Source organism: Phalangium opilio, unplaced genomic scaffold, assembly GCF_054372755.1.
Source record: "Phalangium opilio isolate 3A_F unplaced genomic scaffold, DU_Popi_V2 ptg000099l_1, whole genome shotgun sequence".
In the NCBI taxonomy this organism is placed as follows: Eukaryota; Metazoa; Arthropoda; class Arachnida; order Opiliones; family Phalangiidae; genus Phalangium; species Phalangium opilio.
In genome coordinates, this window is record NW_028324202.1 from 176,328 (window position 1) to 204,226 (window position 27,899).

The following is a 27,899-nucleotide window of genomic DNA, read 5'->3' on the forward strand; positions in this document are numbered from 1 at the left end:
CAACACAGATGCGTACAATAAATTTAGCTACAACCTTAAAGGGAGTGTGAAGTAGAAAATGAAGTGATTTTTTTATCGATTCTTCTACTAATTATAAGATCATTCTGCACAGTGAAACATTCAAGAAATACTTCCGAATTATTTTAAAATTCAAATTAGGTTAAGATTTTAAGAATAATTATAAATAAGGACCTCCGAGAAATCGCGTAACTCCCTGCCTTTATTTTAACAAAATTCTCGTGCCACGTTCCGTGTCGAATGAAATTTATCACGAGATTTTATAAAATTTGAGCGCAACGTGACAATCGTGGCGCGAGACATGGAGCGTACCACGAGACTTTTGTTAAAATAAAGGCAGGCAAATACGCGATTGGTCGGAGGTCCTTATTTAAAATTATTCTTATTTTTAATATTAAAATCTGAAGCTAATTTGAATTTTAAAATCATTCGGAGCTGGTATTTCCTGTATGTTTCACTACGCAGACTGGTCTTGTAATTAGTAGAAGAATCGATGAAAAATCACTTCATTTTCTAATTCACCCAATCACCCTCCCCTTTTAAAGTTTTCAGATAGATTTCTTTGATTTTAGGATGCGTTTTTTTAAAAAACATTTTTGGTTCGAATAATAGTAAAACCTTGACACCATCATTTTCTGTCGAGGGGTTGTTCACTCGTTAAATCAGTTTTCTTAACTGTGGAAAACGTTTTCGAGGGAATCACAAAAGCCATGTTCACACTTAACATTTTGAAACCGCTTTCAGCAGGTTTTGAAAGGTCAGAATGTAAAATTTCTGTAAATCATAGAAATCTTTCATGACAAAATGAAATCATCATTTAGAAAAAAAGATTCGACTTTCCCAAAAAGGTTGAAAACAATTTCAAAGTGTGAACATGGCTAAAATCTCCGGAGTATCATTCAGAAATATAGGGAATCTTTTCCCAATCAGGGGATAATTGGAAAAGCGGGAAATATTTGAAACTTGACAATTTCCTATTAAACGGAGGGTGAAAAGTAAAATCAAGTGGATATGTTTCCATTCAATGAAAAGCCAACATCAAACTGAAATCCAATTTTTAATATACTTTCGAAATTTATGGCCCTGCGTATTTTCGCGTATTTCCATACATAAAAATGTCGATGCTGATGTCTTCAAGCAATTTCCGCATCTCCAAGTATCGTCAATAAGAGGTTCCCCTTTCACCTTTTCGCATTTTCAATGGAACCATTTTTGACAGGAATCGCATATAATCGTGTTTTCTTTAGTAGTTATTTTGGTGCAGGAATCAAACGACCATTCTTTTCTCTTCGCTGCAAAAATCTGGGAAACTATAATCCAGGCGTCATCACTTAAATGCTTTCGAATTAAAGAAATCGTTGGACTGTTTAGGTTTACATCGACCACTGTTTGAGGCACATTTTCGGGGACTGTTTCGATTTCACTCTCTTCGGCTTTTTCGTTGTGTTTTAACAAATTATCAACTCTTTCCTTTCTAATGAAGCTATTTAGAAATCTTCGTGCCATGTTCGTAACTTGTTTGGACACCTTTAATTCTTCAAATTTTCCTATTTTTTGTTCCGTATTTTTGCAGGGGGTTAAAGAGGTTTGTTGTACAAATGATCATCCGACGCTTGAAAACTGTCATTGACCAATTCATTTTCTAAATCTTATTTCTCCTCAATCAAACGTTTTGCCAGTCTAACTTTTGGGTTATCATTTTTCTGCTTCGTGGAGAAAAACCTTTTTTGCTTGTCAATATTTTTATTACGCAGAATGCTAGGAGTTTGTCGTGTCAAAGTATTGTCTGATGGGACAGTGGTCTTTCTAGTTTTAACAACGATGAGGCACTTGAAATATGTTGTCTAGCTTCCAATAACGCGTCTTTACTCTGAAACTTTTCAATATCTTGGTATAAAACCATCACTTTGGTAAGCAAGGATTCTCTTAAAGATTCAAATCCTTCTTCATTCTGGACTGTTAACGTTTTAATTAGGAAATTCGTTCCTAAATCTTCAAAAACCTGATCATCGAAAACACTATTTTTATCATGGCTTTGATTAAGGCACTCAGTTGAAGTGGTTGCGCGTCCATGAGAAAATTATTCTTTTTCTCCAGGCTGACTTTGCACTACAAGGTGAATGTGCTTGCATATATTCGTTCCAACAAGGCCATCTGGGCAGTTACAAGAAAAACTGTGCAGGCAGATGTGACAAATGTGGCATTTAATTTGACAGTTTAAATTGCATCTTTGTTTTGTCGTCCACGAACCTTTTTTGGCAGGTGTCCTAGCTTTCGGGGTCAGTTTCCCTCAAACGTGCGAGTTCCTTGTAACCTTTCAAAACTCTCGATCGGTTTTCTTTCAAGTTTGTGTTTATAAATCTAGTGCTGTCGGATTTATTGTAAAGGTTTTGGCCCAACATAAGATCCATAGCTTTGTAAATGCCTACTGACTTTGAAGTCAGTGATTTTAATTTATAGGCAAATAATCTTTTGGACAAACTTTCGTGCCGAAACTCGGCAAAAATTTGGTCCATGTCAGCCCGGTCTCCCTTTGTCACGTACGCCGTGACATGGTTTGCCACTATTTCCGATTTGTCAGCGAAAAATTGCAAATCCATGTTGGCTTTGGAAGCCAATAGTAGCGTGGGATTATAATCATTTATTAAATCTTTGTGCTGTTTTCTCGGCAAGTCGTTCAGTCGTTTCTGCACCTTTTTCATTTTACGGTGACAAGTAACGTATCTAACGGAATTCATAGAGGCAACGTTTGTTACGTTTCGAGGGAAACCGTAAAGACACACTTTCAATCCTTTTCTCGAATTTTTCACCTTCTTATAACAACTGGAGGTGCATTTGTGAGTTTGGAATTTTTTAACCAGCCGGTGCAGTTCCGGACTTACCGATGCGCTTGGCATTGAATACGTGACGTGTTTTTGCACGTAATCCAAAATAGTCCCGGTCGAAGAAGTTCCGATCTTTGGAGCGTCCTTGGCCCACAAAAGCATATGTTAGTGAGGTAAACCTCGAGATTGGTATCTAACCCGCCAAAAATGATGTTCTATCATGCCAAGAACTGGATTTTGCTTGCACAAAACAAAGTTGTTTAGCAGCGTACGTACTTTGGTGTGAAAGTACAAATTGACGCTAAGTGGGTCGAAATTCAACAATTCAGGCACCGTCATCGACTTTACTCCTGGAACGTCTGAATTAATTTTTCTCAAGTTATTGTGCAGTTCCATATCATCGTATCCGGCCGGATTAAAAGTAAAGTGCTAAGTGGGAGGACCAAATTCCCGTATCATCGACAAAACGCACATAAGGACCTTGTGCCAGTAGTCCTTAGCTCCTCGAATATGACCCAAGAAAGTTGCTAAATTACTCTCAAGTTTTCTTGAATTTCATACCTAGATAACATATATAGCTATCTGATTTCGTGTTGTCATAAGTTTCTAGATATTTGTTGTTAGCCTCTGCAAAGCGGTGGCTAATCATCGACACCCCTCCTCGAATCCCCTTTTCGATAAAAAGGTGCATATCCCCATCCAGGAATAGGTCCAACGACACAAAGCGGCATTCCAGGCGAAATCGGGTAGTTTATAGGCGTGGGCTGGGTCTGGACGGTTATATTTCACACACATTCGACGAAAATTCTGAAACACATCAGCCAGGAGTAGTGTGTCCGACAACACGTACAAATCGTGGTAGCCACCTATTTAAGCGAGAGAGAAAAAAAACATGAATAAATTATCTAATCTATTACAATATTTGTATTTGTGTGTATATTTACCCAAGTTTTTAATATTAAACGATTCCCACACATTCTGGGCATGGGTGTAATCATCGGCACTCAGCGGCTCGGTTAAGTCGTTATGGAAGCATTCGATTGATGGTAACTGTTCCTCCCTAAAACGCTCCTCGGCATCCATGTATGAATATGGGTAAACACCCTTCCGTAGAAGTAAGTTTACTTCTTCCGGTTTAAAAACCGAGCTTAATAAAGGGAATTTTTGGGCTCCTCCTTCAGTCAAATTTGAAACTAGTTTTTCTAACGATGCGGGGAGAAAACGAACGCTATCTATGAAGCGAAGATTACCCAGCGAGAAAGAAATACACGTCTCGCTATTAGACGCTATAAGTCTATTTTTGTGCTATTTATGGTGCCTATATTCTGCATGATGAGATGAGTTTCATATCTGTGAAATATAAATGTTCGGTTAACATATCTCTCAAACTATGAATTATTATTTTTTTTCGTAATAATAATCTGCTTAAATTGTGCTTCACGACTGGGATGAATTTTGGTGCATTCTATTTCAAATTACAACTCTGACAGGCGCTTTCCCTATACGCTCCAGTGTAGTGATCATGGTCACGTGTTTTGACCGACGTTTCCAAGAAAGGTTCTTCACATACGTAACAGCGACGAGAAGATTGAAACGCGGCCTCCTCCTCTTCCGTCAGTTGCATTGGTATATTTTCCTTCAATTTTCCAGTTATCATTTTTGATTCATCCATGAGCATGTTTAACGAGATTTCCTTAAAAAAAAATAGGTCATTAGATGACTATCATAGTGTTACACGGGTTTGAACTTACCAGTTGGACCATTAATCGTGTATGAGAACCCACACGCTAAGTGTACCGCTAAAGTTGTGGTTGAAGATAGTCTTGTTTCTGTTAGACATGTTGCACCTTTGTCAACAACGACTGGAAATCCGCAACTATTATGTATGGAACCTAGAAGCAAATGCGAAGCTATTATAGAGTTCTACCAAAACTATCATATTGTTAACAAATTACCATTTGATTCCATCCGAAATTTTTGAATTTCAAAATCGGTTCAATGTGTGGCACGGAACATTCGCGAACATGTTTATTATAGATTGTTTCACTTTAACTTCTTTTTAAACAATAAAATGATTCATGATCGTGCTTCGTGAAACCGCTAAGCAGTCGACTGAAGTGGTGAATTAATACGAATTGTTTTGATTGTCCGTTTGAGACTATGAGGAGATCAATCTCCCTAGATTGGTGGACCTTATTCTCGCTCTCAAATCGTGGAAAATACCCTTTTTCGTACGCGAAAATAGTAACGGATAAATTGTTTTTGTGTTCAAACCAGTAGTGATAGCTACCTAGATATGCAGAGATCCAAGATGGCCGCCACCCCAAGATGGCCGCCATCCAACCAACTCAAACTCAAACCAAACCAAGATTAGCCTATTTTATCTTACCTGACATACCCTGCCTTCCAGCATGCTTTGCCTCCTTTATGATCCTTTTAATGGATCAACCCAGACTTGTGTTATTTTGCCAGATCGCAAATGCATGCATTTTTATAAAAAATTGAAAATCGGCATAGATTTTGCATGACTTTTTGTGATAGCTACCTAGATACGCATGGATCCAAGATGGCCGCCACCCCAAGATGGCCGCCACTACCCAACTCCAACCAAACTTCCAACCCTAGATTGGTTTCAAACCAAGGTTTTGAGACAAGTCCGGACTGGCCCGAGCTCTTACAGGCTATTTTCAAACCCCATGACGTCATCTTCTTAACTCAAACCAAAACTTAAACTATATTCATCGCTGGCCTGCTAGTAATGGGCTCGATTTCGTAAAGAGTTAATTCCAAGATGGCCGCCACCCCAAGATGGCGGCCAGAACATCATCCACCAAACTTCCAAACAAAGATTAAGCTAAACTCCTACCTGACCAACCCTACCTTCCAGCATGCTATGACTCTTTAGAGGGGTTTTACCCATTTTTCCCCCCAAAACAAGCTCGGCTTAACCCTCGGAGGGTGTAGTTCTTTTTGCAAGATCCCCGTTTAAATTTAAGACCAAAGATTACGTTATTGTATGAGAAAATCTTACCTGACATTCCCTGCCTTCCACCATGCTATATCGCCGTCGATGAATATTAACGGGGGTGTTTAACCCATTTTTCCCCAAACAAGCCCGGATTAACCCTCCAACCAAAGATTGGGCCATAAAAAAAATCCTACCTGACTTACCCTGCCTTCCACCAGGCTATTAAGGGGGTTTTACCCCCTTTTAATAGCTCCAGACTACCACGAGTTCCAACCTTGTGTTATTTTCAACACCCATGACGTCATCTTCTTAATCAAAACAAAAACAAGCTATATTCAACCTTGGCGTCATCCCCCAATCTTACCCTGCCTGCTAGGGTGCTAGTAATGGGCGGTACCCCTTTAATAAACCCAAACCAGCCCGGACTTTAAAAAAGCTTACCTCCAGTCCTACCTTCCAGCGTATTATTAAGGGGAAATGACCTATTTAATAACCCTCCAAACAAGCTCGGACTACCAGCCCTACTTGTAAAGCTGCTTTCAACCTGGGCATCCATGACGTCATCCTTCCAACTCAAACTAATATGAAATTATTGGCGCCATATTTAAAACACTTCTCTCCAGCCCCGCCTTCTAGCGGACTATTTTAGTAACCATTAATAGCTGTGACCCGTTCAATGGTCATGAACAAGTTCGAACCAGCCCTACTAGTAAAGGGTACCAAATTTAAATAACTTACAACCAGCCCCTCCTTCTAGCGGATTATTTTAGTAACTAATAAGGTAATTTACCCATATAATCAATTAAAACAAGTCCGGACCAGCCCTAGTCGTAGAGGGTGCTTTCAACCTGGGTGACTATGACGTCATCCTCCAGACTCAGACTCAAACCAAAACTAAAATATATTAATTATATAATTATACGAGTGTTCCGATCGGAAAAAATGATATTACATAAAAAAGATACCAATTTTGTAAACCTATTTTTTATCGTTTGTTTGTTAGTCTACATTTTTAGAATTAATTTTTTGTTCGTACTATATAATCAGATAACTTAATATCAAAAGGAGGATTGCTTTTGTAGTCGCCGTCCGGGCACTTCGCTTAGTTTTTACCATTAGTTAAATAAATTGTTTATGTTTAGTTAACCAAGTTCGCTTTCTTGTCGTCAGACACCACAACCGCGTCCAGGCTAATTATAACCTTTTACCGTGTCAAGTCGTCCGCGCAAGTTGTCCGGTAGGCCTATTCGACTAGTTCACGAACATTTATGGTCCGTCGAGCCGGATCGTCAGAGTCGGCTTAATTACGTGGAAAGCTGGTCGTTGGGTTGATCACCACTGCGGACGTTCACAATGCCAGTAACCGCTCTGGAGAAAGCCACTGCGGAACGGAATAAAGGCGAATTGGGTCTGAACAACATCAGCAACAGAGTTCAAACACATGCCAAGACTCCTCTTAATCAACAGCAATTGGAATTTTTTCTGGAAGAAGTGGACAAGTCGTGGCAAGTCATCGATGATGCGCATGTCAAGGTGGTCTCGTTGGACGCTGAAAATGCTGGCCTGCATGAACGGAAATGGGATGACTTATTCACGTTGTATACGAATTCGAAATGCGCACTTAAATCTATGCTAGCCACTATGGTTCCAATCTCGACACGTCAGTTGTCTGTAGGGTCACATTCGGAGATCAAATTACCTAAAATCAACCTCCCAACGTTCGCGGGAGAAATACATAATTGGATATCATTCCGGGACATGTACCTCACTGCCATCCACAACAATCAAGAATTATCAGATGCCCAGAAATTTACCTATCTCAAGTCAAGTTTAACCGGAAACGCCGTAAATCTAATCAAATCACTCACCATTTCTGATGCCAATTACACCATTGCTTGGGATACGGTCACCAAGAGGTTCGAAAACAACAGAGAACTCTACTTTGCCATTATGAGACGATTCTGCTCGCTGCCCATGATACCAACCAGCAACTCAAATGCCTTACGATCGATCGTGGATGCGGCGATGGAATGTACCAGAGCTCTCGACACTCTTCCGATAGCGAATAAATGGGATGCCGTTCTGGTGTTCCTTCTAACCCAGAAGTTAGATCCGTCCTCTAAGGAGCAATGGGAACTTAGTCTCAAGAACACAGAGATACCAAAATCAAGCGATCTGCTGGAATTTATTGAACAAAGAGCGCGCTCCTTGGCGGCATCATCATCCGGTCGCAATCCTCACGTCACGAGGAACCCAGTGACCTTGCACACCAGAACTGGAGCATCGTCCTCAGATGGTAAATGTACGTTCTGTTCCGCCAATCATTTCAATTTCCGATGCCCAAGACTGTCCGCTATGAAGGTCCACGAAAGGCGATCATTAGTACAGCAATCGAACCTTTGTTTCAACTGCCTTCGGACGGGACATAGAGTGAAAGAATGTCCACTGGAAAAATACTGCAAGACCTGCGATAAAAAGCATCACTCCCTTCTTCACGTGGAAGTTGAGAAACCAGACAAAGAGTCAAGTAGTCAACCATCCAATACAAAAGAGTCCGATAGACAACAACCAAGCCAGGCGCAGAATTTTCATGTCCAGGACGCCGCCTGTGCAAGGGATGATTCCATACTAGCTACCGCTGTAATCAAAGTAAAGACAGCCCTTCAAGTTCGAGCTCTATTGGATGGCGGATCGACTGTATCGTGCATCTCCAAAGCGTGCATGGCGAGACTGGGCCTCGCACGAAAGAAAGTCCAGACGGAAGTAGTAGGCCTAGGTGCGACGCAACTCGGTCGAGCTAGAGGACTTACTCAGGTTCATTTCAAACCATTCTTCGAGGACACAACGTCAGAAAGGTTTTGCGTCAACGCTTATGTATTGAAGAAAATCACATGTCAGCTACCTTTACGAAAATATGATACAAGCAATTGGCCTCATCTCAGGAAGCTGCGACTGGCGGATCCCGAGTTTAACATCCCTGGCGACATTGATGTACTGTTGGGTGCTGACGTATTTTTCAAACTCCTTTTAAATGGGAAACGAACCAAGGATGCCTTTTCTCCGGATGCGATCAATTCCAAGCTAGGATGGCTGGTTTCCGGGCCGACGAGCATTGACCAACCTAGAGTACACCTTCATCATACTCTCACACTCGAAGAAACCCTGAATCAATTTTGGGCGATTGAACAAGTGCCAAAGACACAAGTCATGACGCCGGAAGAAAAAGCTTGCGAGGAGGATTTTCTAAAGTTCCATTACCGAGATCCAGCCGGAAGATTCGTGGTACGCATACCAATGAAAAAGCCAACGATTCCTCTTGGATCTTCGCGGGAGATAGCCCTGAGAAGATTCTACCAAATTGAAAGGAAGATCGACGCACGCCCGGAGTTGAAAGCCTTATACGAAGGATTCATGGAACAGTACGAAGAGTTGGGACATATGTCGAAGATCTTGCCAGAGAACCAAAAGAAGTCTGCAAGAGTCTATATTCCTCATCACTATGTAATGAAAGATTGGAACCAAACCTGTAAATTCCGAGTGGTCTTCGATGCATCTTCTAAGACCACCTCTGGATTCTCCTTCAACGACGCGCAACTCGTGGGTCCAGTGGTCCAAGATTCGCTATATGCCATTGTCATGCGGTTCAGAATACATCGTATTGCCTTTGTCGCTGACATCATGAAAATGTACCGCCAGATACTAGTAGTCCCAGAACAACGAAATCTGCAATGCATACTGTGGCGGTCGACACCCAAGGCTCCTGTTCAAGAATTCCAATTGAACACTGTAACCTATGGAACAGCCTCGGCACCCTTCTTGGCAACTCGAGTATTGCAGGAGCTGGGCGACACGGGGTTACATGAACATCCGTTGGGAGCTGCGATTATCAAAAGGGATTTTTACATGGACGATGTAATGAGCGGAGGACAAACCGCAACACAAACCAAGATCGCTATATACCAGATTCGCTCACTGTGCGATGGTGCCGGTTTCCGACTCAGTAAATTTGCCTCAAACGACCCTGATTGTTTAACAGAAGTACCGCCTGAGTTACAAGATTCCAAGAACATACTAGCGATGGATGACGATGCTCTTGTCAAGACACTCGGACTTTACTGGGATACGAGGAAAGATCAGTTCCTGTTCAAAGTACAACCTGCGCCCTGTCAGTTACCTCTTACGAAGAGGACTCTACTTTCCGAAATATCGAAGATCTTCGATCCCATGAGTTGGCTTGCCCCATCATTATTCGCACGAAAATCTTGATGCAGGATGTATGGAAGGAGAAAATCGATTGGGATGCCGAAACTTCCGTAGGAGTTCAAACATTATGGGCGGATTTCAAGAATTCCATTATAAACATTCAAGATCTTCGAATAGACCGATGGATGCATTCTTTACCTGAGATATCCGTTCTCGAACTTCACGGATTTTCGGATGCATCCGAGAAAGCATACGCTGGAGTGGTATATCTGAGATCGGTCGATCAAGCTGGAAATGTCCACATTTCATTACTCACAGCAAAGACAAGAGTGGCTCCGGCAAATAAAGCGATATCAATCCCGAGGATGGAGCTCTGTGGTGCATTGCTCCTTGCGGATCTCATGGAAACAGTTCAAGAGTCCTTAAATCTGAACTTCAATCAAGTTAAAGCTTGGACAGATTCGACGATCGTATTATGTTGGCTGTCCTCTTGTCCACGTCGATGGAAGACGTTTGTCGCAAACCGGGTTTCAAGAATTCAAGAGATAATTCCGGTATCACACTGGCATCATGTTCCCGGACTTGAGAATCCAGCTGATGCAGCCTCCAGAGGAGTATCAGTGCCCGAGCTACTAAACCATAAACTCTGGTGGAAGGGACCTCTATGGCTATCCAGTCGGGAGCCGTGGCCAACTCCATCCATTTCGGATTCCAAGACGAATGCCACAGCCATCGAAGAAGAAGAAAAAATCGTCATTATGACCACAAGAATAATTGTTGATAACGACATCTTTACACGGTTCTCTACGCTTCTGCGACTACGACGCATAACAACATGGATACTTCGTTTCAAACATAATGGCCTGAACAATTACCGGAAGAGACAAGACCCCAACTTCAAAGCCGTAATACTTTCTGGTCCCTTGACAAGCATGGAATTAGAGAACGCGTTGCTCACATTAGTAAAGATAGTCCAAGCCTACATGTTTCCGGAAGAGATAGAGTCCTTACGCCAGAGTAATCCGTTGCCGAAGCGAAGCAAACTACTATGTCTACATCCTGTCTTGGATTCCATCGGGGTCCTCCGTGTAGGAGGAAGACTTAAACACGCAGATCTCGATACAGCCACAAAGCGTCCAATTCTGCTACCGAGACATCACAAATTTACGGAGATGGTCATTCAAGAGGCCCATACCCAAAACCTGCATGCTGGTACTCAGATGGTTCAGAGCATCCTATCATTAAAGTATTGGATCATTCGAGGAAGAGATGCAGTAAGACACCAAATTCGGAAATGTGCAGTCTGCACCAGATATCGTGCCGCCACCGCTAACCAGATGATGGGTGATCTACCAAGGGCTCGAGTTCAATACTGCCGAGCATTTGCGAGAACTGGCGTTGACTACGCAGGACCCTTTTATCTTCGTCCAATCACTCCGAGAAGCAAGACATCCTACAAGGCTTACTTATCCCTTTTTGTATGCTTCGTGACGAAGGCACTACATCTTGAAATTGTCTCATCACAAACCACCGAAGCCTTTCTGGCAGCATTGCGCCGATTCACTTCAAGACGTGGGAAGCCTAGCGATATATATAGCGACCGTGGAACGACCTTCGTTGGGGCCGCCAAGGAACTAAAGGAATTTATGAAACTGATTCAGTCAAATCCACACAATGCAGCTGTCGCAGATCGTCTTTCCGCACAGGGCATAACATGGCATTTTAACCCTGCCGGAGCCCCACATTTTGGCGGACTATGGGAGGCCGGCGTCAAGTCGGTAAAATACCACCTACATCGAGTCATTGGTAACACCAGACTGACCTACGAAGAGTTCTCAACCGTAGTCACACAGATAGAGGGTTGCCTAAATTCAAGACCGTTAACTCCGCTTTCATCGGATCCCACCGATCTTAATGTTCTCACTCCAGGTCACTTCCTAATTGGAGAATCTCTTCAAGCAATACCGGATCCTGACTTATCTCACCTACCTATGAACCGACTTAACCGATGGCAGCTACTCCAGAAGCTAAAGCAGGATGTCCATAAACGCTGGCTTCGGGAGTACGTAACTAGACTTCAACAACGACCCAAATGGATGAAACCGCAACGCAATATCGAAGTTGGGGACATGGTCTTGGTCAAATCAGACGTTACCTCACCCGGAAATTGGCCTTTGGCCAGAGTGATCGAAATTTTTCCGGGACAAGACGGCTATACTCGGGTCGTTACCTTACGGACCACCAAAGGTGAAATCAAACGACCCATCGTCAAGCTATGCCTTCTACCGTTCGACCATGAAGATGAGCCCTGAAAGTTTGCTACTAACGTATCAAGGCCGGGAGAATGTTCCGATCGGAAAAAATGATATTACATAAAAAAGATACCAATTTTGTAAACCTATTTTTTATCGTTTGTTTGTTAGTCTACATTTTTAGAATTAATTTTTTGTTCGTACTATATAATCAGATAACTTAATATCAAAAGGAGGATTGGTTTTGTAGTCGCCGTCCGGGCACTTCGCTTAGTTTTTACCATTAGTTAAATAAATTGTTTATGTTTAGTTAACCAAGTTCGCTTTCTTGTCATCAGACACCACAACCGCGTCCAGGCTAATTATAACCTTTTACCGTGTCAAGTCGTCCGCGCAAGTTGTCCGGTAGGCCTATTCGACTAGTTCACGAACAACGAGCCATGGCTTCTAGCGGGCTATTTTAGTAACTATTAAGAAAATTTACCCATTGAACAAATCAAAACTAGCCCGTATCAGTCTAGGCTTATCGATGTAGAGGTTGTAGCCCAAGAAAAAAAAACCCGAAACAAGTTCAATCCCTGCCTTTCACCCTGTTATTTTATGCCTTAAACTATACTTTAAATAGATGTCACCCATTGAAGGGTTTCCGAACTAGTCAAAACAAACCCAATTATGTCTGGTCCAACCAAGTTTCGTCCAAGTATAGATTTACCCCCCTTTGATTGGACTAATAATGGGTGGATTACTTATGTACCTGCTACCGTTTGATTACTTAACCATGTAGATGTTCCAAGGATGATGTTTTAACTAGGGTGTCCACGTTGGTTTAGCGAAAATAAACGTCAGTGGTTAGTTGACGAACAGTAAGGTTTTCTCATGCGGTAAACGACAAGGCAGCGGGTTCGAATCCCGGTGGACAAATAAACAAGCGCGGATTAACCTGGATTTGTATACAGGGTGTTACTGTTTTACGTAGATTGGACTATTTACCCTGACTACGCCATTAATACGGGTAACCAATTTAACTACGTTTGCCTTAACTCGAACACGTACAGACCGTCGCTGTTTAAATTTTCCCGCCAGCAATTTATGGCCTTTTATTATTCGCCGGCAAAAAAAACTTGATTTTGAAACAAATCAACTTTGTTTCCTTCTAATTCAAAAGTTTATGAAAAAACAGACACACATTTTAAAAGACAAAAGATATTTACTCTTACGTCTTGTACACAAATTTAATACAAAATAAACAAATGAGTAGCCAAACAAAGGCCTTAGTCTTAAAGTATCCATATATTTATACAAAAGAATTCATTCCTAAATACCTAAATTTTCCATTTAGCCGTTAAGAGAGAGAGAAATTTGGATTTGCGCGAGTTTTATTCGTCTCAATATAGCCAGGGGGCAAAAAAAAGAGATTCTAAAAAAAGAAGGTCATTCTTCCCGGCTTCAGTAACAGATATTTCCGGAAGCGTTTTACCAATTTTAACGAGACTAGAGTTTTAAACTAGATACAGAATAAATCTTTATACATTTTTTTTTGCTTTAACAACGACAAATAGGACGGGGAAACTAATATTTTCATCCTTTTGTCAGGCGAAACTCAAATATTAGCCAATTAGTACGATCTTTAAGGGAAGATCCTGCTCCACATTCCGAAAACTCAAAACATTTAATCTGCATCAAGAATGCGTAAGGCAGAGCAGGATCCCCCCGTAAATAGTAATTTTAGCATTCCTTAATTACTTTACGAGAACCACCAAAGAACCCTCATTGGGCCCCCTGGTTTATGAATCTCGACAAGTAAACAAGCGGGTTTTTTGTCGCATATAAAAAGATTTCCTGTAAAGCTTTTACAGAAAAACCTCATTATATGGCAAGAAACTCGCTTCCTTGCCTATTGAAACTCATAGATTAAAGGTAAATGATAACCCATTGGGGGGCCCGCGTAATTCCCGGAGAAAAAAATCCGAGCCGCATCTTGACAAAATATTAATAATCCTCAATATGCGGGCTGCAACAAAAAGAAGAAATTAGCTAAATTCTGGTACGTACCAAGTGGCTGTACATACCGAGTCATGATTCGAAACTTTGCCATCAAATAATCCCTGTTTTTTTGAAAACTTTTAATATAGAAAACATTTGGCTGCGAATCCATAATTTTAGGAGTGACGAGCCCCTCTTTATCGCTTTTTACGGGTTAACAATGGCGTTAAAGTACAGTCAACAAGATCGTAATGCGCGGCCGTCGAATTCATCTTAAATATTCAAGAAATTTTTTTCACAAATATATATTGCTAAGTCAAAATATATTTCCTTAACTTGCGCGCTAAAAATAAGAGATTCTACCCCGTTACTCACCGATTGTAAAGAGAGAGACGCATTCAGGGTTTCAAAGAGTTTAAATTGTTAACATTTAAAAAACCAGTATATATACCGGCAAAAAATTAGGTCACCCCACCCTTTTTTTACGTCTAGTCTTGTACTCACCTTGATTTTCTTATTTTCCCCCCTACAAAAAGCCAGTTTTTTCCGCGTAATTTACTTTCTCTCTCTCTCTCTCTCTCTCTTAGCGGCGAAAGACTCGCAAATAACCTTGAGAGGGAGGAGTGAAATATTTCCGTACGCGTTTACCTCGTTACAAAAGACCTAAGAATGGTTTAAAGTTACATGGTTACTCTCTCTTTAAAACACGACTCTTATATACTAGAATATCACGTAGATGTTTCAAGGTTGACGACTTAAAACTTTCCTTGTTTTGATGAAAATATTTTATTGGAAACGGGTCGGGTTTAATTAACTATTCACGTAGATGTTTCAAGGATGACGACTTAAAACCTTCCTTGTTTTGAGGAAAATATTTTATTGGAAGCGGGTCGGATTTCTTCATTCGAAAATTTTCTAGACGCTTTCTGTCGCTTTACAAGCTCTTAAACACTTGTAAGTTATGTCTAGTTTAATTCCTTGCGGTCGTTCTATGATATGGAGGGTGAATAGCAAGCTCTATGACAATCCTGATTTAAAGGATTTTACTTGGGATGATTTATTTAGAGATGTTTGGGATAAAAATACTTTAACGGACGCGCAGAAAAGGAACATTTGGCGTAAAATGCCAGGGGCATACAATGCTTCTTTCTTAGTGTTTACGATTCAAGACGTCTATAATCACCATTATAGACCTGACGCGAATTTACTCCACGCTCTCGTTAGAGGTTGTTCCAATTACACGGACCATATGTTTTTTAAAGTCGAAAACGATGGTATCTTTACTAGCTGGTGGTTCAGCCCCAACGCGAACAAATTTTGGTTTTCAAACCCATTTTGCATACAGGAGCGAAAAGAACGCAATAGAATAGAAAGCTACGAAATACAATACGATATGGCAGTTGATTATACCTTCAATGCTCTGGAGGATTTATGCTGGTTGAGACTATTTCGCCAACACAGAATCCTGGAAAAACCCCATGTCCAGTTTGCATTGCGGCTCATTTCTAAACACCTTTTCCAAGCTCGCGTTTTTGTCAGCGTAACCCAATTTTTTACGACTATTAACAACCCCCAAAACAATAGCTCGGTCCGAATGAGTAGATTTACAGCGTGGATAGTTCCTCCGCAAACCTTTTGTGAAATAGAGTGTCCGTACGGGCCCATACATCACGCTTCAGTGAAATGTGCGGCGCGTTATTGGTATTACGGGGGATATTGTTTTCACGAAGAAACGTTCTATAGACGTGTCTTAGACATGTGTTTTAAACTATGCTTGCTGCAACTCACGAGGATAAATAGACCGTGCCCTAAAGAAAAGACTCACTTTCGACAGTCCCTAGCTAGATGGTATTTAAAGAAAGCCATGTATATAGCGGGCGTAGCTCGCCTATATTGCAATACCACCTGGTCTTTAACATTATCAGACATTATGCAAGGACTAATCGACAGCGACGCGTTACCCTTTTTAGTAACGTTGATTTAAAATAATTGAATGGTCAAGCGACGGTGAAGATTTAAAACGGCCGGCGGATAAAGACAAACAGTGAGCTCAAGAATTACAATATCAAACTGGTCCTTAGTTTTGCTAATTACCCGAATTTTATGTTTTTAATATTAAGGATATTCTGTAGTATATTAGAATAGGGTTATAATTAACTTTGCGTAATTATATATAAGTTCCAGTTTAAATAGTACAGAGAGTAGTTGCGATAATACAATTGTGGTGAAATTTTTTTATTAGAAATTCTAATCCATCTTTGAAGCTCTTTTATTCTCCAAAAAAATGTAAGTAATATATTTGATATAAATATATTTGTATGTATTTCTTTTTGAAACTCTGGTGATAATTTAGGGCCAGCGTCGAGAGCTTTGTGGACGTTATTAAGAAGCAAGGCTCTGCCCTCATGCCCCGTAACGGGCATATTTATTGTCCACATTGCGAAGGGACATTAAAGGATATGCCCGACTATGGCCAATTAAATTACTATTGCACGACGCGCGACTGTAATTATTTTAGAAAATGCGTTCTCGTGCAATGTAAACAATATATCAGTTTTGCTACGCGTAGCGACCAGCGGCATCTGCTCGGCACACGGAACTTTTGTTCACTTTGCGGTGAATTTAAGTACCGTGTAAAAGACATATGCCCATGTTACGAGTGGTGATGTGATTGACAGGTAATTCTCAATTGGTACTATTATTCGTTTTAAAAAGTGTAAATTTTTGACTGAATGTTTCTGTATAATATTTAGGTTAAGTCTCAACACAAGGATGCTGTTGTTTTTATTTTTGATTAATTTAATATTTTTCTATGTTAATTTTTTTAGTTATTTAATATATTATTTTTTGTTAGTGATTAAAATATATTAGTTTTATAATAAATTATTTATAAAAATATGACTTTATCATTTTAATTATTGTATTTTGACATGCAAATGTATACATTAAAAAAAGGTTCATATTGATTCAAGACGTATTAATTCTTATCTAAATTACCTTGATAACCTCAAAAAAAAATAATCGCACTAAAGTTTACTTTAAAATAAGACAGATCTTAATAATCTCTGAATAGCGGGAACAGGCAAGAGGTCTTTAAAAAACCTGTTCTCAATTTTTAAAGAAATGTCTGGAAATTAGTTTAGCCTAAAGTGTTTAAGAAAGTATTTGATTAATAGCTGCCAACCTTTTGCTTATTAAATTTCAACCCGCTTAAAAATTTAAATTAACCAAAAATATTTAATAGAAATTATTATTGTGAAATAAAAAATGGTATAGTACGTTATAAAACGATCTTCCTTTGCTTAATTTTTTCCGATATCCCCCACCTTGAAACTATCGATTTTCAAAGAAAGACGCCATTATATTAGAGTAGTAATGCGCTAAAATGTAGTGTCTTGTGTGATGATTTCATAAGCGGATAATATTACAGCCATTTATAAATACTGGACGACATAACACAGCGATACGTTAGCATTTTCACCCAGTACTTTAGAAGACGTTTTAAAAAAAAAATCTACAGTTTAAGCAACAAAATAAGCAATTAAAACAAGCCTAATGATTCTCTTTCGGGGAGAAACAACTTGCAACTACACTCCGAAACGAATTGCCTTCAATAATTTAAGCGAGTTCAACTTGTTCTAAATTATTTTGATGCTGGAAAAGTTAAATATTAACAATGGATTTCATTTAGGAAGCTTTTCACGCTTCAAAATTCGAATTCAGTTCACAATTGGTCAGTTATCTAGGGTAAAATTTAGGTAATACTTCAGGCCTTTTCACGCCAGCGAATGTTTGTAAATTTGTTCTTGATAAAATACGTTATATGTTAATGGAACCTTTATATTCAACAGGGATCGTTCGTTAAGGTGTTAAAAATTTAATAATAAATGCATGCATTTTTATAAAAAATTGAAAATCGGCATAGATTTTGCATGACTTTTTTTCCTTCATTACATTTGCAAGTGTATTCGGAACTATCTTGAGACATAGAACAAAAAATATCCGTACATTCGCAACTAATATCCAGAACACAATGCGCGTTATTTTTTGGCGCAAATTTCCATCCCCTCTCGCTTGCAAACATCCTCGCATTTTTCCGTTTTCACTTAAGACCAATCCCGGGTAACACTCGCATTTATACGTACTGTTATTGGAAGATTTTGGGGTGTTGCAAACGGTTTTGATGTCGGAAAAAATTATCATTTCCCTCGATTTCGCATATATCGACGCACTACAAATCGGAATCAGGGATCAAACCAATGGAACATTGACAATAATACGTTGCGTTATTAGATTCATTACCGTGACATTCTGCATTAAGATTCTGACATTCAATATCCCCTCTTGCTTCGCCAATGTCAACGCAAATGCCAGCCTGACTATCATAGTGACCAGCTGAGCATTTGCAGTGAAATGTAGTATTTTCCTGACTCGATACGACGCATTCGGCTATAAGCTCTGAGCAGGTATTATCTCCAATAGTTTTACAAATATTTTCGCATGTTTGGGTATTATCCTCGAACAGTCCAGCATTACATTCGCAGTAATACGTTGAGTTATTAGTTTCATCAACACGGCATTCGGCTTCAAATTCCTGGCATTCACTGTCATCTTTCACTCGGTAAATATCACCGCAAATTTGGTGTTTCATCTTCGAATAGCCCGGCGGGCCATTCACAGTAATAGGTTGATGTATCAGTTTGATTAATACGGCATGGTGCTCTACGATTTTGACACTCACTTTCTTTAAAAAAAATTAAAAAAAACCCCAGCGATTTTTAAAAGAAAAAATTTTAATTTTAAAATTTTTTAAAATTTTAAAAATCACCGGGGATTTTTAAAATTTTTCTTAAAAAAATTCATGCCTTTGTTATAAAATTTTAGCAGCTTTTGAATGTCAGAATCTTAATGCCGAATGTCACGTTAAAAAATTCATGCATTTTAAAAATCGCTGGGGTTTTTTTTAATTTTTTTTAAAGAAAGTGAGGGTCAAAATCGTAGAGCACCATGCCGTATTAATCAAACTGATACATCAACCTATTACTGTGAATGGCCCGCCGGGCTATTCGAAGATGAAACACCAAATTTGCGGTGATATTTACCGAGTGAAAGATGACAGTGAATGCCAGGAATTTGAAGCCGAATGCCGTGTTGATGAAACTAATAACTCAACGTATTACTGCGAATGTAATGCTGGACTGTTCGAGGATAATACCCAAACATGCGAAAATATTTGTAAAACTATTGGAGATAATACCTGCTCAGAGCTTATAGCCGAATGCGTCGTATCGAGTCAGGAAAATACTACATTTCACTGCAAATGCTCAGCTGGTCACTATGATAGTCAGGCTGGCATTTGCGTTGACATTGGCGAAGCAAGAGGGGATATTGAATGTCAGAATCTTAATGCAGAATGTCACGGTAATGAATCTAATAACGCAACGTATTATTGTCAATGTTCCATTGGTTTGATCCCTGATTCCGATTTGTAGTGCGTCGATATATGCGAAATCGAGGGAAATGATAATTTTTTCCGACATCAAAACCGTTTGCAACACCCCAAAATCTTCCAATAACAGTACGTATAAATGCGAGTGTTACCCGGGATTGGTCTTAAGTGAAAACGGAAAAATGCGAGGATGTTTGCAAGCGAGAGGGGATGGAAATTTGCGCCAAAAAATAACGCGCATTGTGTTCTGGATATTAGTTGCGAATGTACGGATATTTTTTGTTCTATGTCTCAAGATAGTTCCGAATACACTTGCAAATGTAATGAAGGAAAAAAAGTCATGCAAAATCTATGCCGATTTTCAATTTTTTATAAAAATGCATGCATTTATTATTAAATTTTTAACACCTTAACGAACGATCCCTGTTGAATATAAAGGTTCCATTAACATATAACGTATTTTATCAAGAACAAATTTACAAACATTCGCTGGCGTGAAAAGGCCTGAAGTATTACCTAAATTTTACCCTAGATAACTGACCAATTGTGAACTGAATTCGAATTTTGAAGCGTGAAAAGCTTCCTAAATGAAATCCATTGTTAATATTTAACTTTTCCAGCATCAAAATAATTTAGAACAAGTTGAACTCGCTTAAATTATTGAAGGCAATTCGTTTCGGAGTGTAGTTGCAAGTTGTTTCTCCCCGAAAGAGAATCATTAGGCTTGTTTTAATTGCTTATTTTGTTGCTTAAACTGTAGATTTTTTTTTTAAAACGTCTTCTAAAGTACTGGGTGAAAATGCTAACGTATCGCTGTGTTATGTCGTCCAGTATTTATAAATGGCTGTAATATTATCCGCTTATGAAATCATCACACAAGACACTACATTTTAGCGCATTACTACTCTAATATAATGGCGTCTTTCTTTGAAAATCGATAGTTTCAAGGTGGGGGATATCGGAAAAAATTAAGCAAAGGAAGATCGTTTTATAACGTACTATACCATTTTTTATTTCACAATAATAATTTCTATTAAATATTTTTGGTTAATTTAAATTTTTAAGCGGGTTGAAATTTAATAAGCAAAAGGTTGGCAGCTATTAATCAAATACTTTCTTAAACACTTTAGGCTAAACTAATTTCCAGACATTTCTTTAAAAATTGAGAACAGGTTTTTTAAAGACCTCTTGCCTGTTCCCGCTATTCAGAGATTATTAAGATCTGTCTTATTTTAAAGTAAACTTTAGTGCGATTATTTTTTTTTGAGGTTATCAAGGTAATTTAGATAAGAATTAATACGTCTTGAATCAATATGAACCTTTTTTTAATGTATACATTTGCATGTCAAAATACAATAATTAAAATGATAAAGTCATATTTTTATAAATAATTTATTATAAAACTAATATATTTTAATCACTAACAAAAAATAATATATTAAATAACTAAAAAAATTAACATAGAAAAATATTAAATTAATCAAAAATAAAAACAACAGCATCCTTGTGTTGAGACTTAACCTAAATATTATACAGAAACATTCAGTCAAAAATTTACACTTTTTAAAACGAATAATAGTACCAATTGAGAATTACCTGTCAATCACATCACCACTCGTAACATGGGCATATGTCTTTTACACGGTACTTAAATTCACCGCAAAGTGAACAAAAGTTCCGTGTGCCGAGCAGATAGTCGGGCATATCCTTTAATGTCCCTTCGCAATGTGGACAATAAATATGCCCGTTACGGGGCATGAGGGCAGAGCCTTGCTTCTTAATAACGTCCACAAAGCTCTCGACGCTGGCCCTAAATTATCACCAGAGTTTCAAAAAGAAATACATACAAATATATTTATATCAAATATATTACTTACATTTTTTTGGAGAATAAAAGAGCTTCAAAGATGGATTAGAATTTCTAATAAAAAAATTTCACCACAATTGTATTATCGCAACTACTCTCTGTACTATTTAAACTGGAACTTATATATAATTACGCAAAGTTAATTATAACCCTATTCTAATATACTACAGAATATCCTTAATATTAAAAACATAAAATTCGGGTAATTAGCAAAACTAAGGACCAGTTTGATATTGTTTTTCTTGAGCTCACTGTTTGTCTTTATCCGCCGGCCGTTTTAAATCTTCACCGTCGCTTGACCATTCAATTATTTTAAATCAACGTTACTAAAAAGGGTAACGCGTCGCTGTCGATTAGTCCTTGCATAATGTCTGATAATGTTAAAGACCAGGTGGTATTGCAATATAGGCGAGCTACGCCCGCTATATACATGGCTTTCTTTAAATACCATCTAGCTAGGGACTGTCGAAAGTGAGTCTTTTCTTTAGGGCACGGTCTATTTATCCTCGTGATTTGCAGCAAGCATAGTTTAAAACACATGTCTAAGACACGTCTATAGAACGTTTCTTCGTGAAAACAATATCCCCCGTAATACCAATAACGCGCCGCACATTTCACCGAAGCGTGATGTATGGGCCCGTACGGACACTCTATTTCACAAAAGGTTTGCGGAGGAACTATCCACGCTGTAAATCTACTCATTCGGACCGAGCTATTGTTTTGGGGGTTGTTAATAGTCGTAAAAAATTGGGTTACGCTGACAAAAACGCGAGCTTGGAAAAGGTGTTTAGAAATGAGCCGCAATGCAAACTGGACATGGGGTTTTTCCAGGATTCTGTGTTGGCGAAATAGTCTCAACCAGCATAAATCCTCCAGAGCATTGAAGGTATAATCAACTGCCATATCGTATTGTATTTCGTAGCTTTCTATTCTATTGCGTTCTTTTCGCTCCTGTATGCAAAATGGGTTTGAAAACCAAAATTTGTTCGCGTTGGGGCTGAACCACCAGCTAGTAAAGATACCATCGTTTTCGACTTCAAAAAACATATGGTCCGTGTAATTGGAACAACCTCTAACGAGAGCGTGGAGTAAATTCGCGTCAGGTCTATAATGGTGATTATAGACGTCTTGAATCGTAAACACTAAGAAGAAGCATTGTATGCCCCTGGCATTTTACGCCAAATGTTCCTTTTCTGCGCGTCCGTTAAAGTATTTTTATCCCAAACATCTCTAAATAAATCATCCCAAGTAAAATCCTTTAAATCAGGATTGTCATAGAGCTTGCTATTCACCCTCCATATCATAGAACGACCGCAAGGAATTAAACTAGACATTACTTACAAGTGTTTAAGAGCTTGTAAAGCGACAGAAAGCGTCTAGAAAATTTTCGAATGAAGAAATCCGACCCGCTTCCAATAAAATATTTTCCTCAAAACAAGGAAGGTTTTAAGTCGTCATCCTTGAAACATCTACGTGAATAGTTAATTAAACCCGACCCGTTTCCAATAAAATATTTTCATCAAAACAAGGAAAGTTTTAAGTCGTCAACCTTGAAACATCTACGTGATATTCTAGTATATAAGAGTCGTGTTTTAAAGAGAGAGTTACCATGTAACTTTAAACCATTCTTAGGTCTTTTGTAACGAGGTAAACGCGTACGGAAATATTTCACTCCTCCCTCTCAAGGTTATTTGCGAGTCTTTCGCCGCTAAGAGAGAGAGAGAGAGAGAGAGAGAGAGAGAGAAAGTAAATTACGCGGAAAAAACTGGCTTTTTGTAGGGGGGAAAATAAGAAAATCAAGGTGAGTACAAGACTAGACGTAAAAAAAGGGTGGGGTGACCTAATTTTTTGCCGGTATATATACTGGTTTTTTAAATGTTAACAATTTAAACTCTTTGAAACCCTGAATGCGTCTCTCTCTTTACAATCGGTGAGTAACGGGGTAGAATCTCTTATTTTTAGCGCGCAAGTTAAGGAAATATATTTTGACTTAGCAATATATATTTGTGAAAAAAATTTCTTGAATATTTAAGATGAATTCGACGGCCGCGCATTACGATCTTGTTGACTGTACTTTAACGCCATTGTTAACCCGTAAAAAGCGATAAAGAGGGGCTCGTCACTCCTAAAATTATGGATTCGCAGCCAAATGTTTTCTATATTAAAAGTTTTCAAAAAAACAGGGATTATTTGATGGCAAAGTTTCGAATCATGACTCGGTATGTACAGCCACTTGGTACGTACCAGAATTTAGCTAATTTCTTCTTTTTGTTGCAGCCCGCATATTGAGGATTATTAATATTTTGTCAAGATGCGGCTCGGATTTTTTTCTCCGGGAATTACGCGGGCCCCCCAATGGGTTATCATTTACCTTTAATCTATGAGTTTCAATAGGCAAGGAAGCGAGTTTCTTGCCATATAATGAGGTTTTTCTGTAAAAGCTTTACAGGAAATCTTTTTATATGCGACAAAAAACCCGCTTGTTTACTTGTCGAGATTCATAAACCAGGGGGCCCAATGAGGGTTCTTTGGTGGTTCTCGTAAAGTAATTAAGGAATACTAAAATTACTATTTACGGGGGGATCCTGCTCTGCCTTACGCATTCTTGATGCAGATTAAATGTTTTGAGTTTTCGGAATGTGGAGCAGGATCTTCCCTTAAAGATCGTACTAATTGGCTAATATTTGAGTTTCGCCTGACAAAAGGATGAAAATATTAGTTTCCCCGTCCTATTTGTCGTTGTTAAAGCAAAAAAAATGTATAAAGATTTATTCTGTATCTAGTTTAAAACTCTAGTCTCGTTAAAATTGGTAAAACGCTTCCGGAAATATCTGTTACTGAAGCCGGGAAGAATGACCTTCTTTTTTTAGAATCTCTTTTTTTTTTGCCCCCTGGCTATATTGAGACGAATAAAACTCGCGCAAATCCAAATTTCTCTCTCTCTTAACGGCTAAATGGAAAATTTAGGTATTTAGGAATGAATTCTTTTGTATAAATATATGGATACTTTAAGACTAAGGCCTTTGTTTGGCTACTCATTTGTTTATTTTGTATTAAATTTGTGTACAAGACGTAAGAGTAAATATCTTTTGTCTTTTAAAATGTGTGTCTGTTTTTTCATAAACTTTTGAATTAGAAGGAAACAAAGTTGATTTGTTTCAAAATCAAATTTTATTTGCCGGCGAATAATAAAAGGCCATAAATTGCTGGCGGGAAAATTTAAACAGCGACGGTCTGTACGTGTTCGAGTTAAGGCAAACGTAGTTAAATTGGTTACCCGTATTAATGGCGTAGTCAGGGTAAATAGTCCAATCTACGTAAAACAGTAACACCTTGTATACAAATCCAGGTTAATCCGCGCTTGTTTATTTGTCCACCGGGATTCGAACCCGCTGCCTTTTCGTTTACCGCATGAGAAAACCTTACTGTTCGTCAACTAACCACTGACGTTTATTTTCGCTAAACCAACGAGGACACCCTAGTTAAAACATCATCCTTGGAACATCTACATGGTTAAGTAATCAAACGGTAGCAGGTACATAAGTAATCCACCCATTATTAGTCCAATCAAAGGGGGGGTAAATCTATACTTGGACGAAACTTGGTTGGACCAGACATAATTGGGTTTGTTTTGACTAGTTCGGAAACCCTTCAATGGGTGACATCTATTTAAAGTATAGTTTAAGGCATAAAATAACAGGGTGAAAGGCAGGGATTGAACTTGTTTCGGGTTTTTTTTTCTTGGGCTACAACCTCTACATCGATAAGCCTAGACTGATACGGGCTAGTTTTGATTTCTTCAATGGGTAAATTTTCTTAATAGTTACTAAAATAGCCCGCTAGAAGCCATGGCTCGTATAATTATATAATTAATATATTTTAGTTTTGGTTTGAGTCTGAGTCTGGAGGATGACGTCATAGTCACCCAGGTTGAAAGCACTCTCTACGACTAGGGCTGGTCCGGACTTGTTTTAATTGATTATATGGGTAAATTACCTTATTAGTTACTAAAATAATCCGCTAGAAGGAGGGGCTGGTTGTAAGTTATTTAAATTTGGTACCCTTTACTAGTAGGGCTGGTTCGAACTTGTTCATGACCATTGAACGGGTCACAGCTATTAATGGTTACTAAAATAGTCCGCTAGAAGGCGGGGCTGGAGAGAAGTTTTTTAAATATGGCGCCAATAATTTCATATTAGTTTGAGTTGGAAGGATGACGTCATGGATGCCCAGGTTGAAAGCAGCTTTACAAGTAGGGCTGGTAGTCCGAGCTTGTTTGGAGGGTTATTAAATAGGTCATTTCCCCTTAATAATACGCTGGAAGGTAGGACTGGAGGTAAGCTTTTTTAAAGTCCGGGCTGGTTTGGGTTTATTAAAGGGGTACCGCCCATTACTAGCACCCTAGCAGGCAGGGTAAGATTGGGGGATGACGCCAAGGTTGAATATAGGTTGTTTTTGTTTTGATTAAGAAGATGACGTCATGGGTGTTGAAAATAACACAAGGTTGGAACTCGTGGTAGTCTGGAGCTATTAAAAGGGGGTAAAACCCCCTTAATAGCCTGGTGGAAGGCAGGGTAAGTCAGGTAGGATTTTTTTATGGCCCAATCTTTGGTTGGAGGGTTAATCCGGGCTTGTTTGGGGAAAAATGGGTTAAACACCCCCGTTAATATTCATCGACGGCGATATAGCATGGTGGAAGGCAGGGAATGTCAGGTAAGATTTTCTCATACAATAACGTAATCTTTGGTCTTAAATTTAAACGGGGATCTTGCAAAAAGAACTACACCCTCCGAGGGTTAAGCCGAGCTTGTTTGGGGGGAAAAATGGGTAAAACCCCTCTAAAGAGTCATAGCATGCTGGAAGGTAGGGTTGGTCAGGTAGGAGTTTAGCTTAATCTTTGTTTGGAAGTTTGGTGGATGATGTTCTGGCCGCCATCTTGGGGTGGCGGCCATCTTGGAATTAACTCTTTACGAAATCGAGCCCATTACTAGCAGGCCAGCGATGAATATAGTTTAAGTTTTGGTTTGAGTTAAGAAGATGACGTCATGGGGTTTGAAAATAGCCTGTAAGAGCTCGGGCCAGTCCGGACTTGTCTCAAAACGTTGGTTTGAAACCAATCTAGGGTTGGAAGTTTGGTTGGAGTTGGGTAGTGGCGGCCATCTTGGGGTGGCGGCCATCTTGGATCCATGCGTATCTAGGTAGCTATCACAAAAAGTCATGCAAAATCTATGCCGATTTTCAATTTTTTATAAAAATGCATGCATTTGCGATCTGGCAAAATAACACAAGTCTGGGTTGATCCATTAAAAGGATCATAAAGGAGGCAAAGCATGCTGGAAGGCAGGGTATGTCAGGTAGGATAAAATAGGCTAATCTTGGTTTGGTTTGAGTTTGAGTTGGTTGGATGGCGGCCATCTTGGGGTGGCGGCCATCTTGGATCTCTGGATATCTAGGTAGCTATCACTACTCAAACCGTTTCAGTTTTAATGTATCTAGTTCAAAGGCGAATGTGGTTCCACATATATCGAGTTCGTTCTGGAATTGTTTATAATGTGTTATACGACTTGGGTTCATTAAAGCTGGGTGTAGCTTTGCTAAAACTGACCATAGGAAGCACTTCTTATCCTGTGGGCCTTCAGGGTTAAAGTTTACCGTAGCCCGTTTATTCGCAATCGCATGTGGTAATTCAAAGTACGTACCACCAATGAGGGGTAAATATTGAATGATGCTAATTTGTAAAAGCAGAAGCGCATGACATACGAAGTGATTTTCTATTATGCATAACATAGAGGCCGTCTTATACGGAAAGCTTTTACCATCAAGGGGGGGGAATGTCAGCCCCCTTTCCAACTTTATTTTTCCTCTCGCGCCGAGAAATCCAAGCGGGTGGGGTTCGGGTGGATTTTGTAGGTGCGTACGCATATGTCACCGCCTAGAAATAGTTCCCCTTATTCTCGCCAGACGGCAACCCTAATAAATCGATGCAGTTCTTGTCAGTATCCCCCCATAGGTGGCTAGTGCCGACTCAAATAAAAATCTTTCCGTATGAGACGGGTCTTCCAAAGAGTCTAGAAAATCACTTCGTATGTCATGCGCTTCTGGTAAAAGTAAGAGTCGGTCTAACACCCACCCACTACCCGTGGTTTCGAAAGTACTCATGCTCTCGGCTATTTTATCCCGACTCGAATTGATTTGTTGCGGAATAACTTCCGGTGACAACGTTGCGTATGTGAACCCTCTGAAGTACGGTGAAATTTCAGTCTCGGCGTCGGTATTACCCAACTCACGAGTAAACCGCGCTTGTACCACCAAATACCATTTAATACCCCTTTTT

General features: G+C 39.3%; 2 protein-coding genes across 2 annotated transcripts; both read left to right on the top strand.

Moving 5' to 3' along the window:
• The first annotated feature begins 7,164 nt into the window (after positions 1 to 7,164).
• On the top strand, positions 7,165 to 10,077 carry LOC149632481 (uncharacterized). The gene has a single exon (XM_089851063.1). The coding sequence runs from the start codon at positions 7,165 to 7,167 to the stop codon at positions 10,075 to 10,077; it is 2,913 nt and encodes a 970-aa protein (XP_089707189.1).
• Positions 10,077 to 12,326, top strand: LOC149632482 (uncharacterized). Its single transcript, XM_089851064.1, has one exon. The coding sequence runs from the start codon at positions 10,077 to 10,079 to the stop codon at positions 12,324 to 12,326; it is 2,250 nt and encodes a 749-aa protein (XP_089707190.1).
• The last annotated feature ends 15,573 nt before the right edge of the window (positions 12,327 to 27,899 follow it).

Coding starts and splice junctions, on each gene's coding strand:
- LOC149632481 (XM_089851063.1), top strand. CDS start 7,165: ATGCCAGTAACCGCTCTGGAGAAAGCCACTGCGGAACGGAATAAAGGC.
- LOC149632482 (XM_089851064.1), top strand. CDS start 10,077: ATGCAGGATGTATGGAAGGAGAAAATCGATTGGGATGCCGAAACTTCC.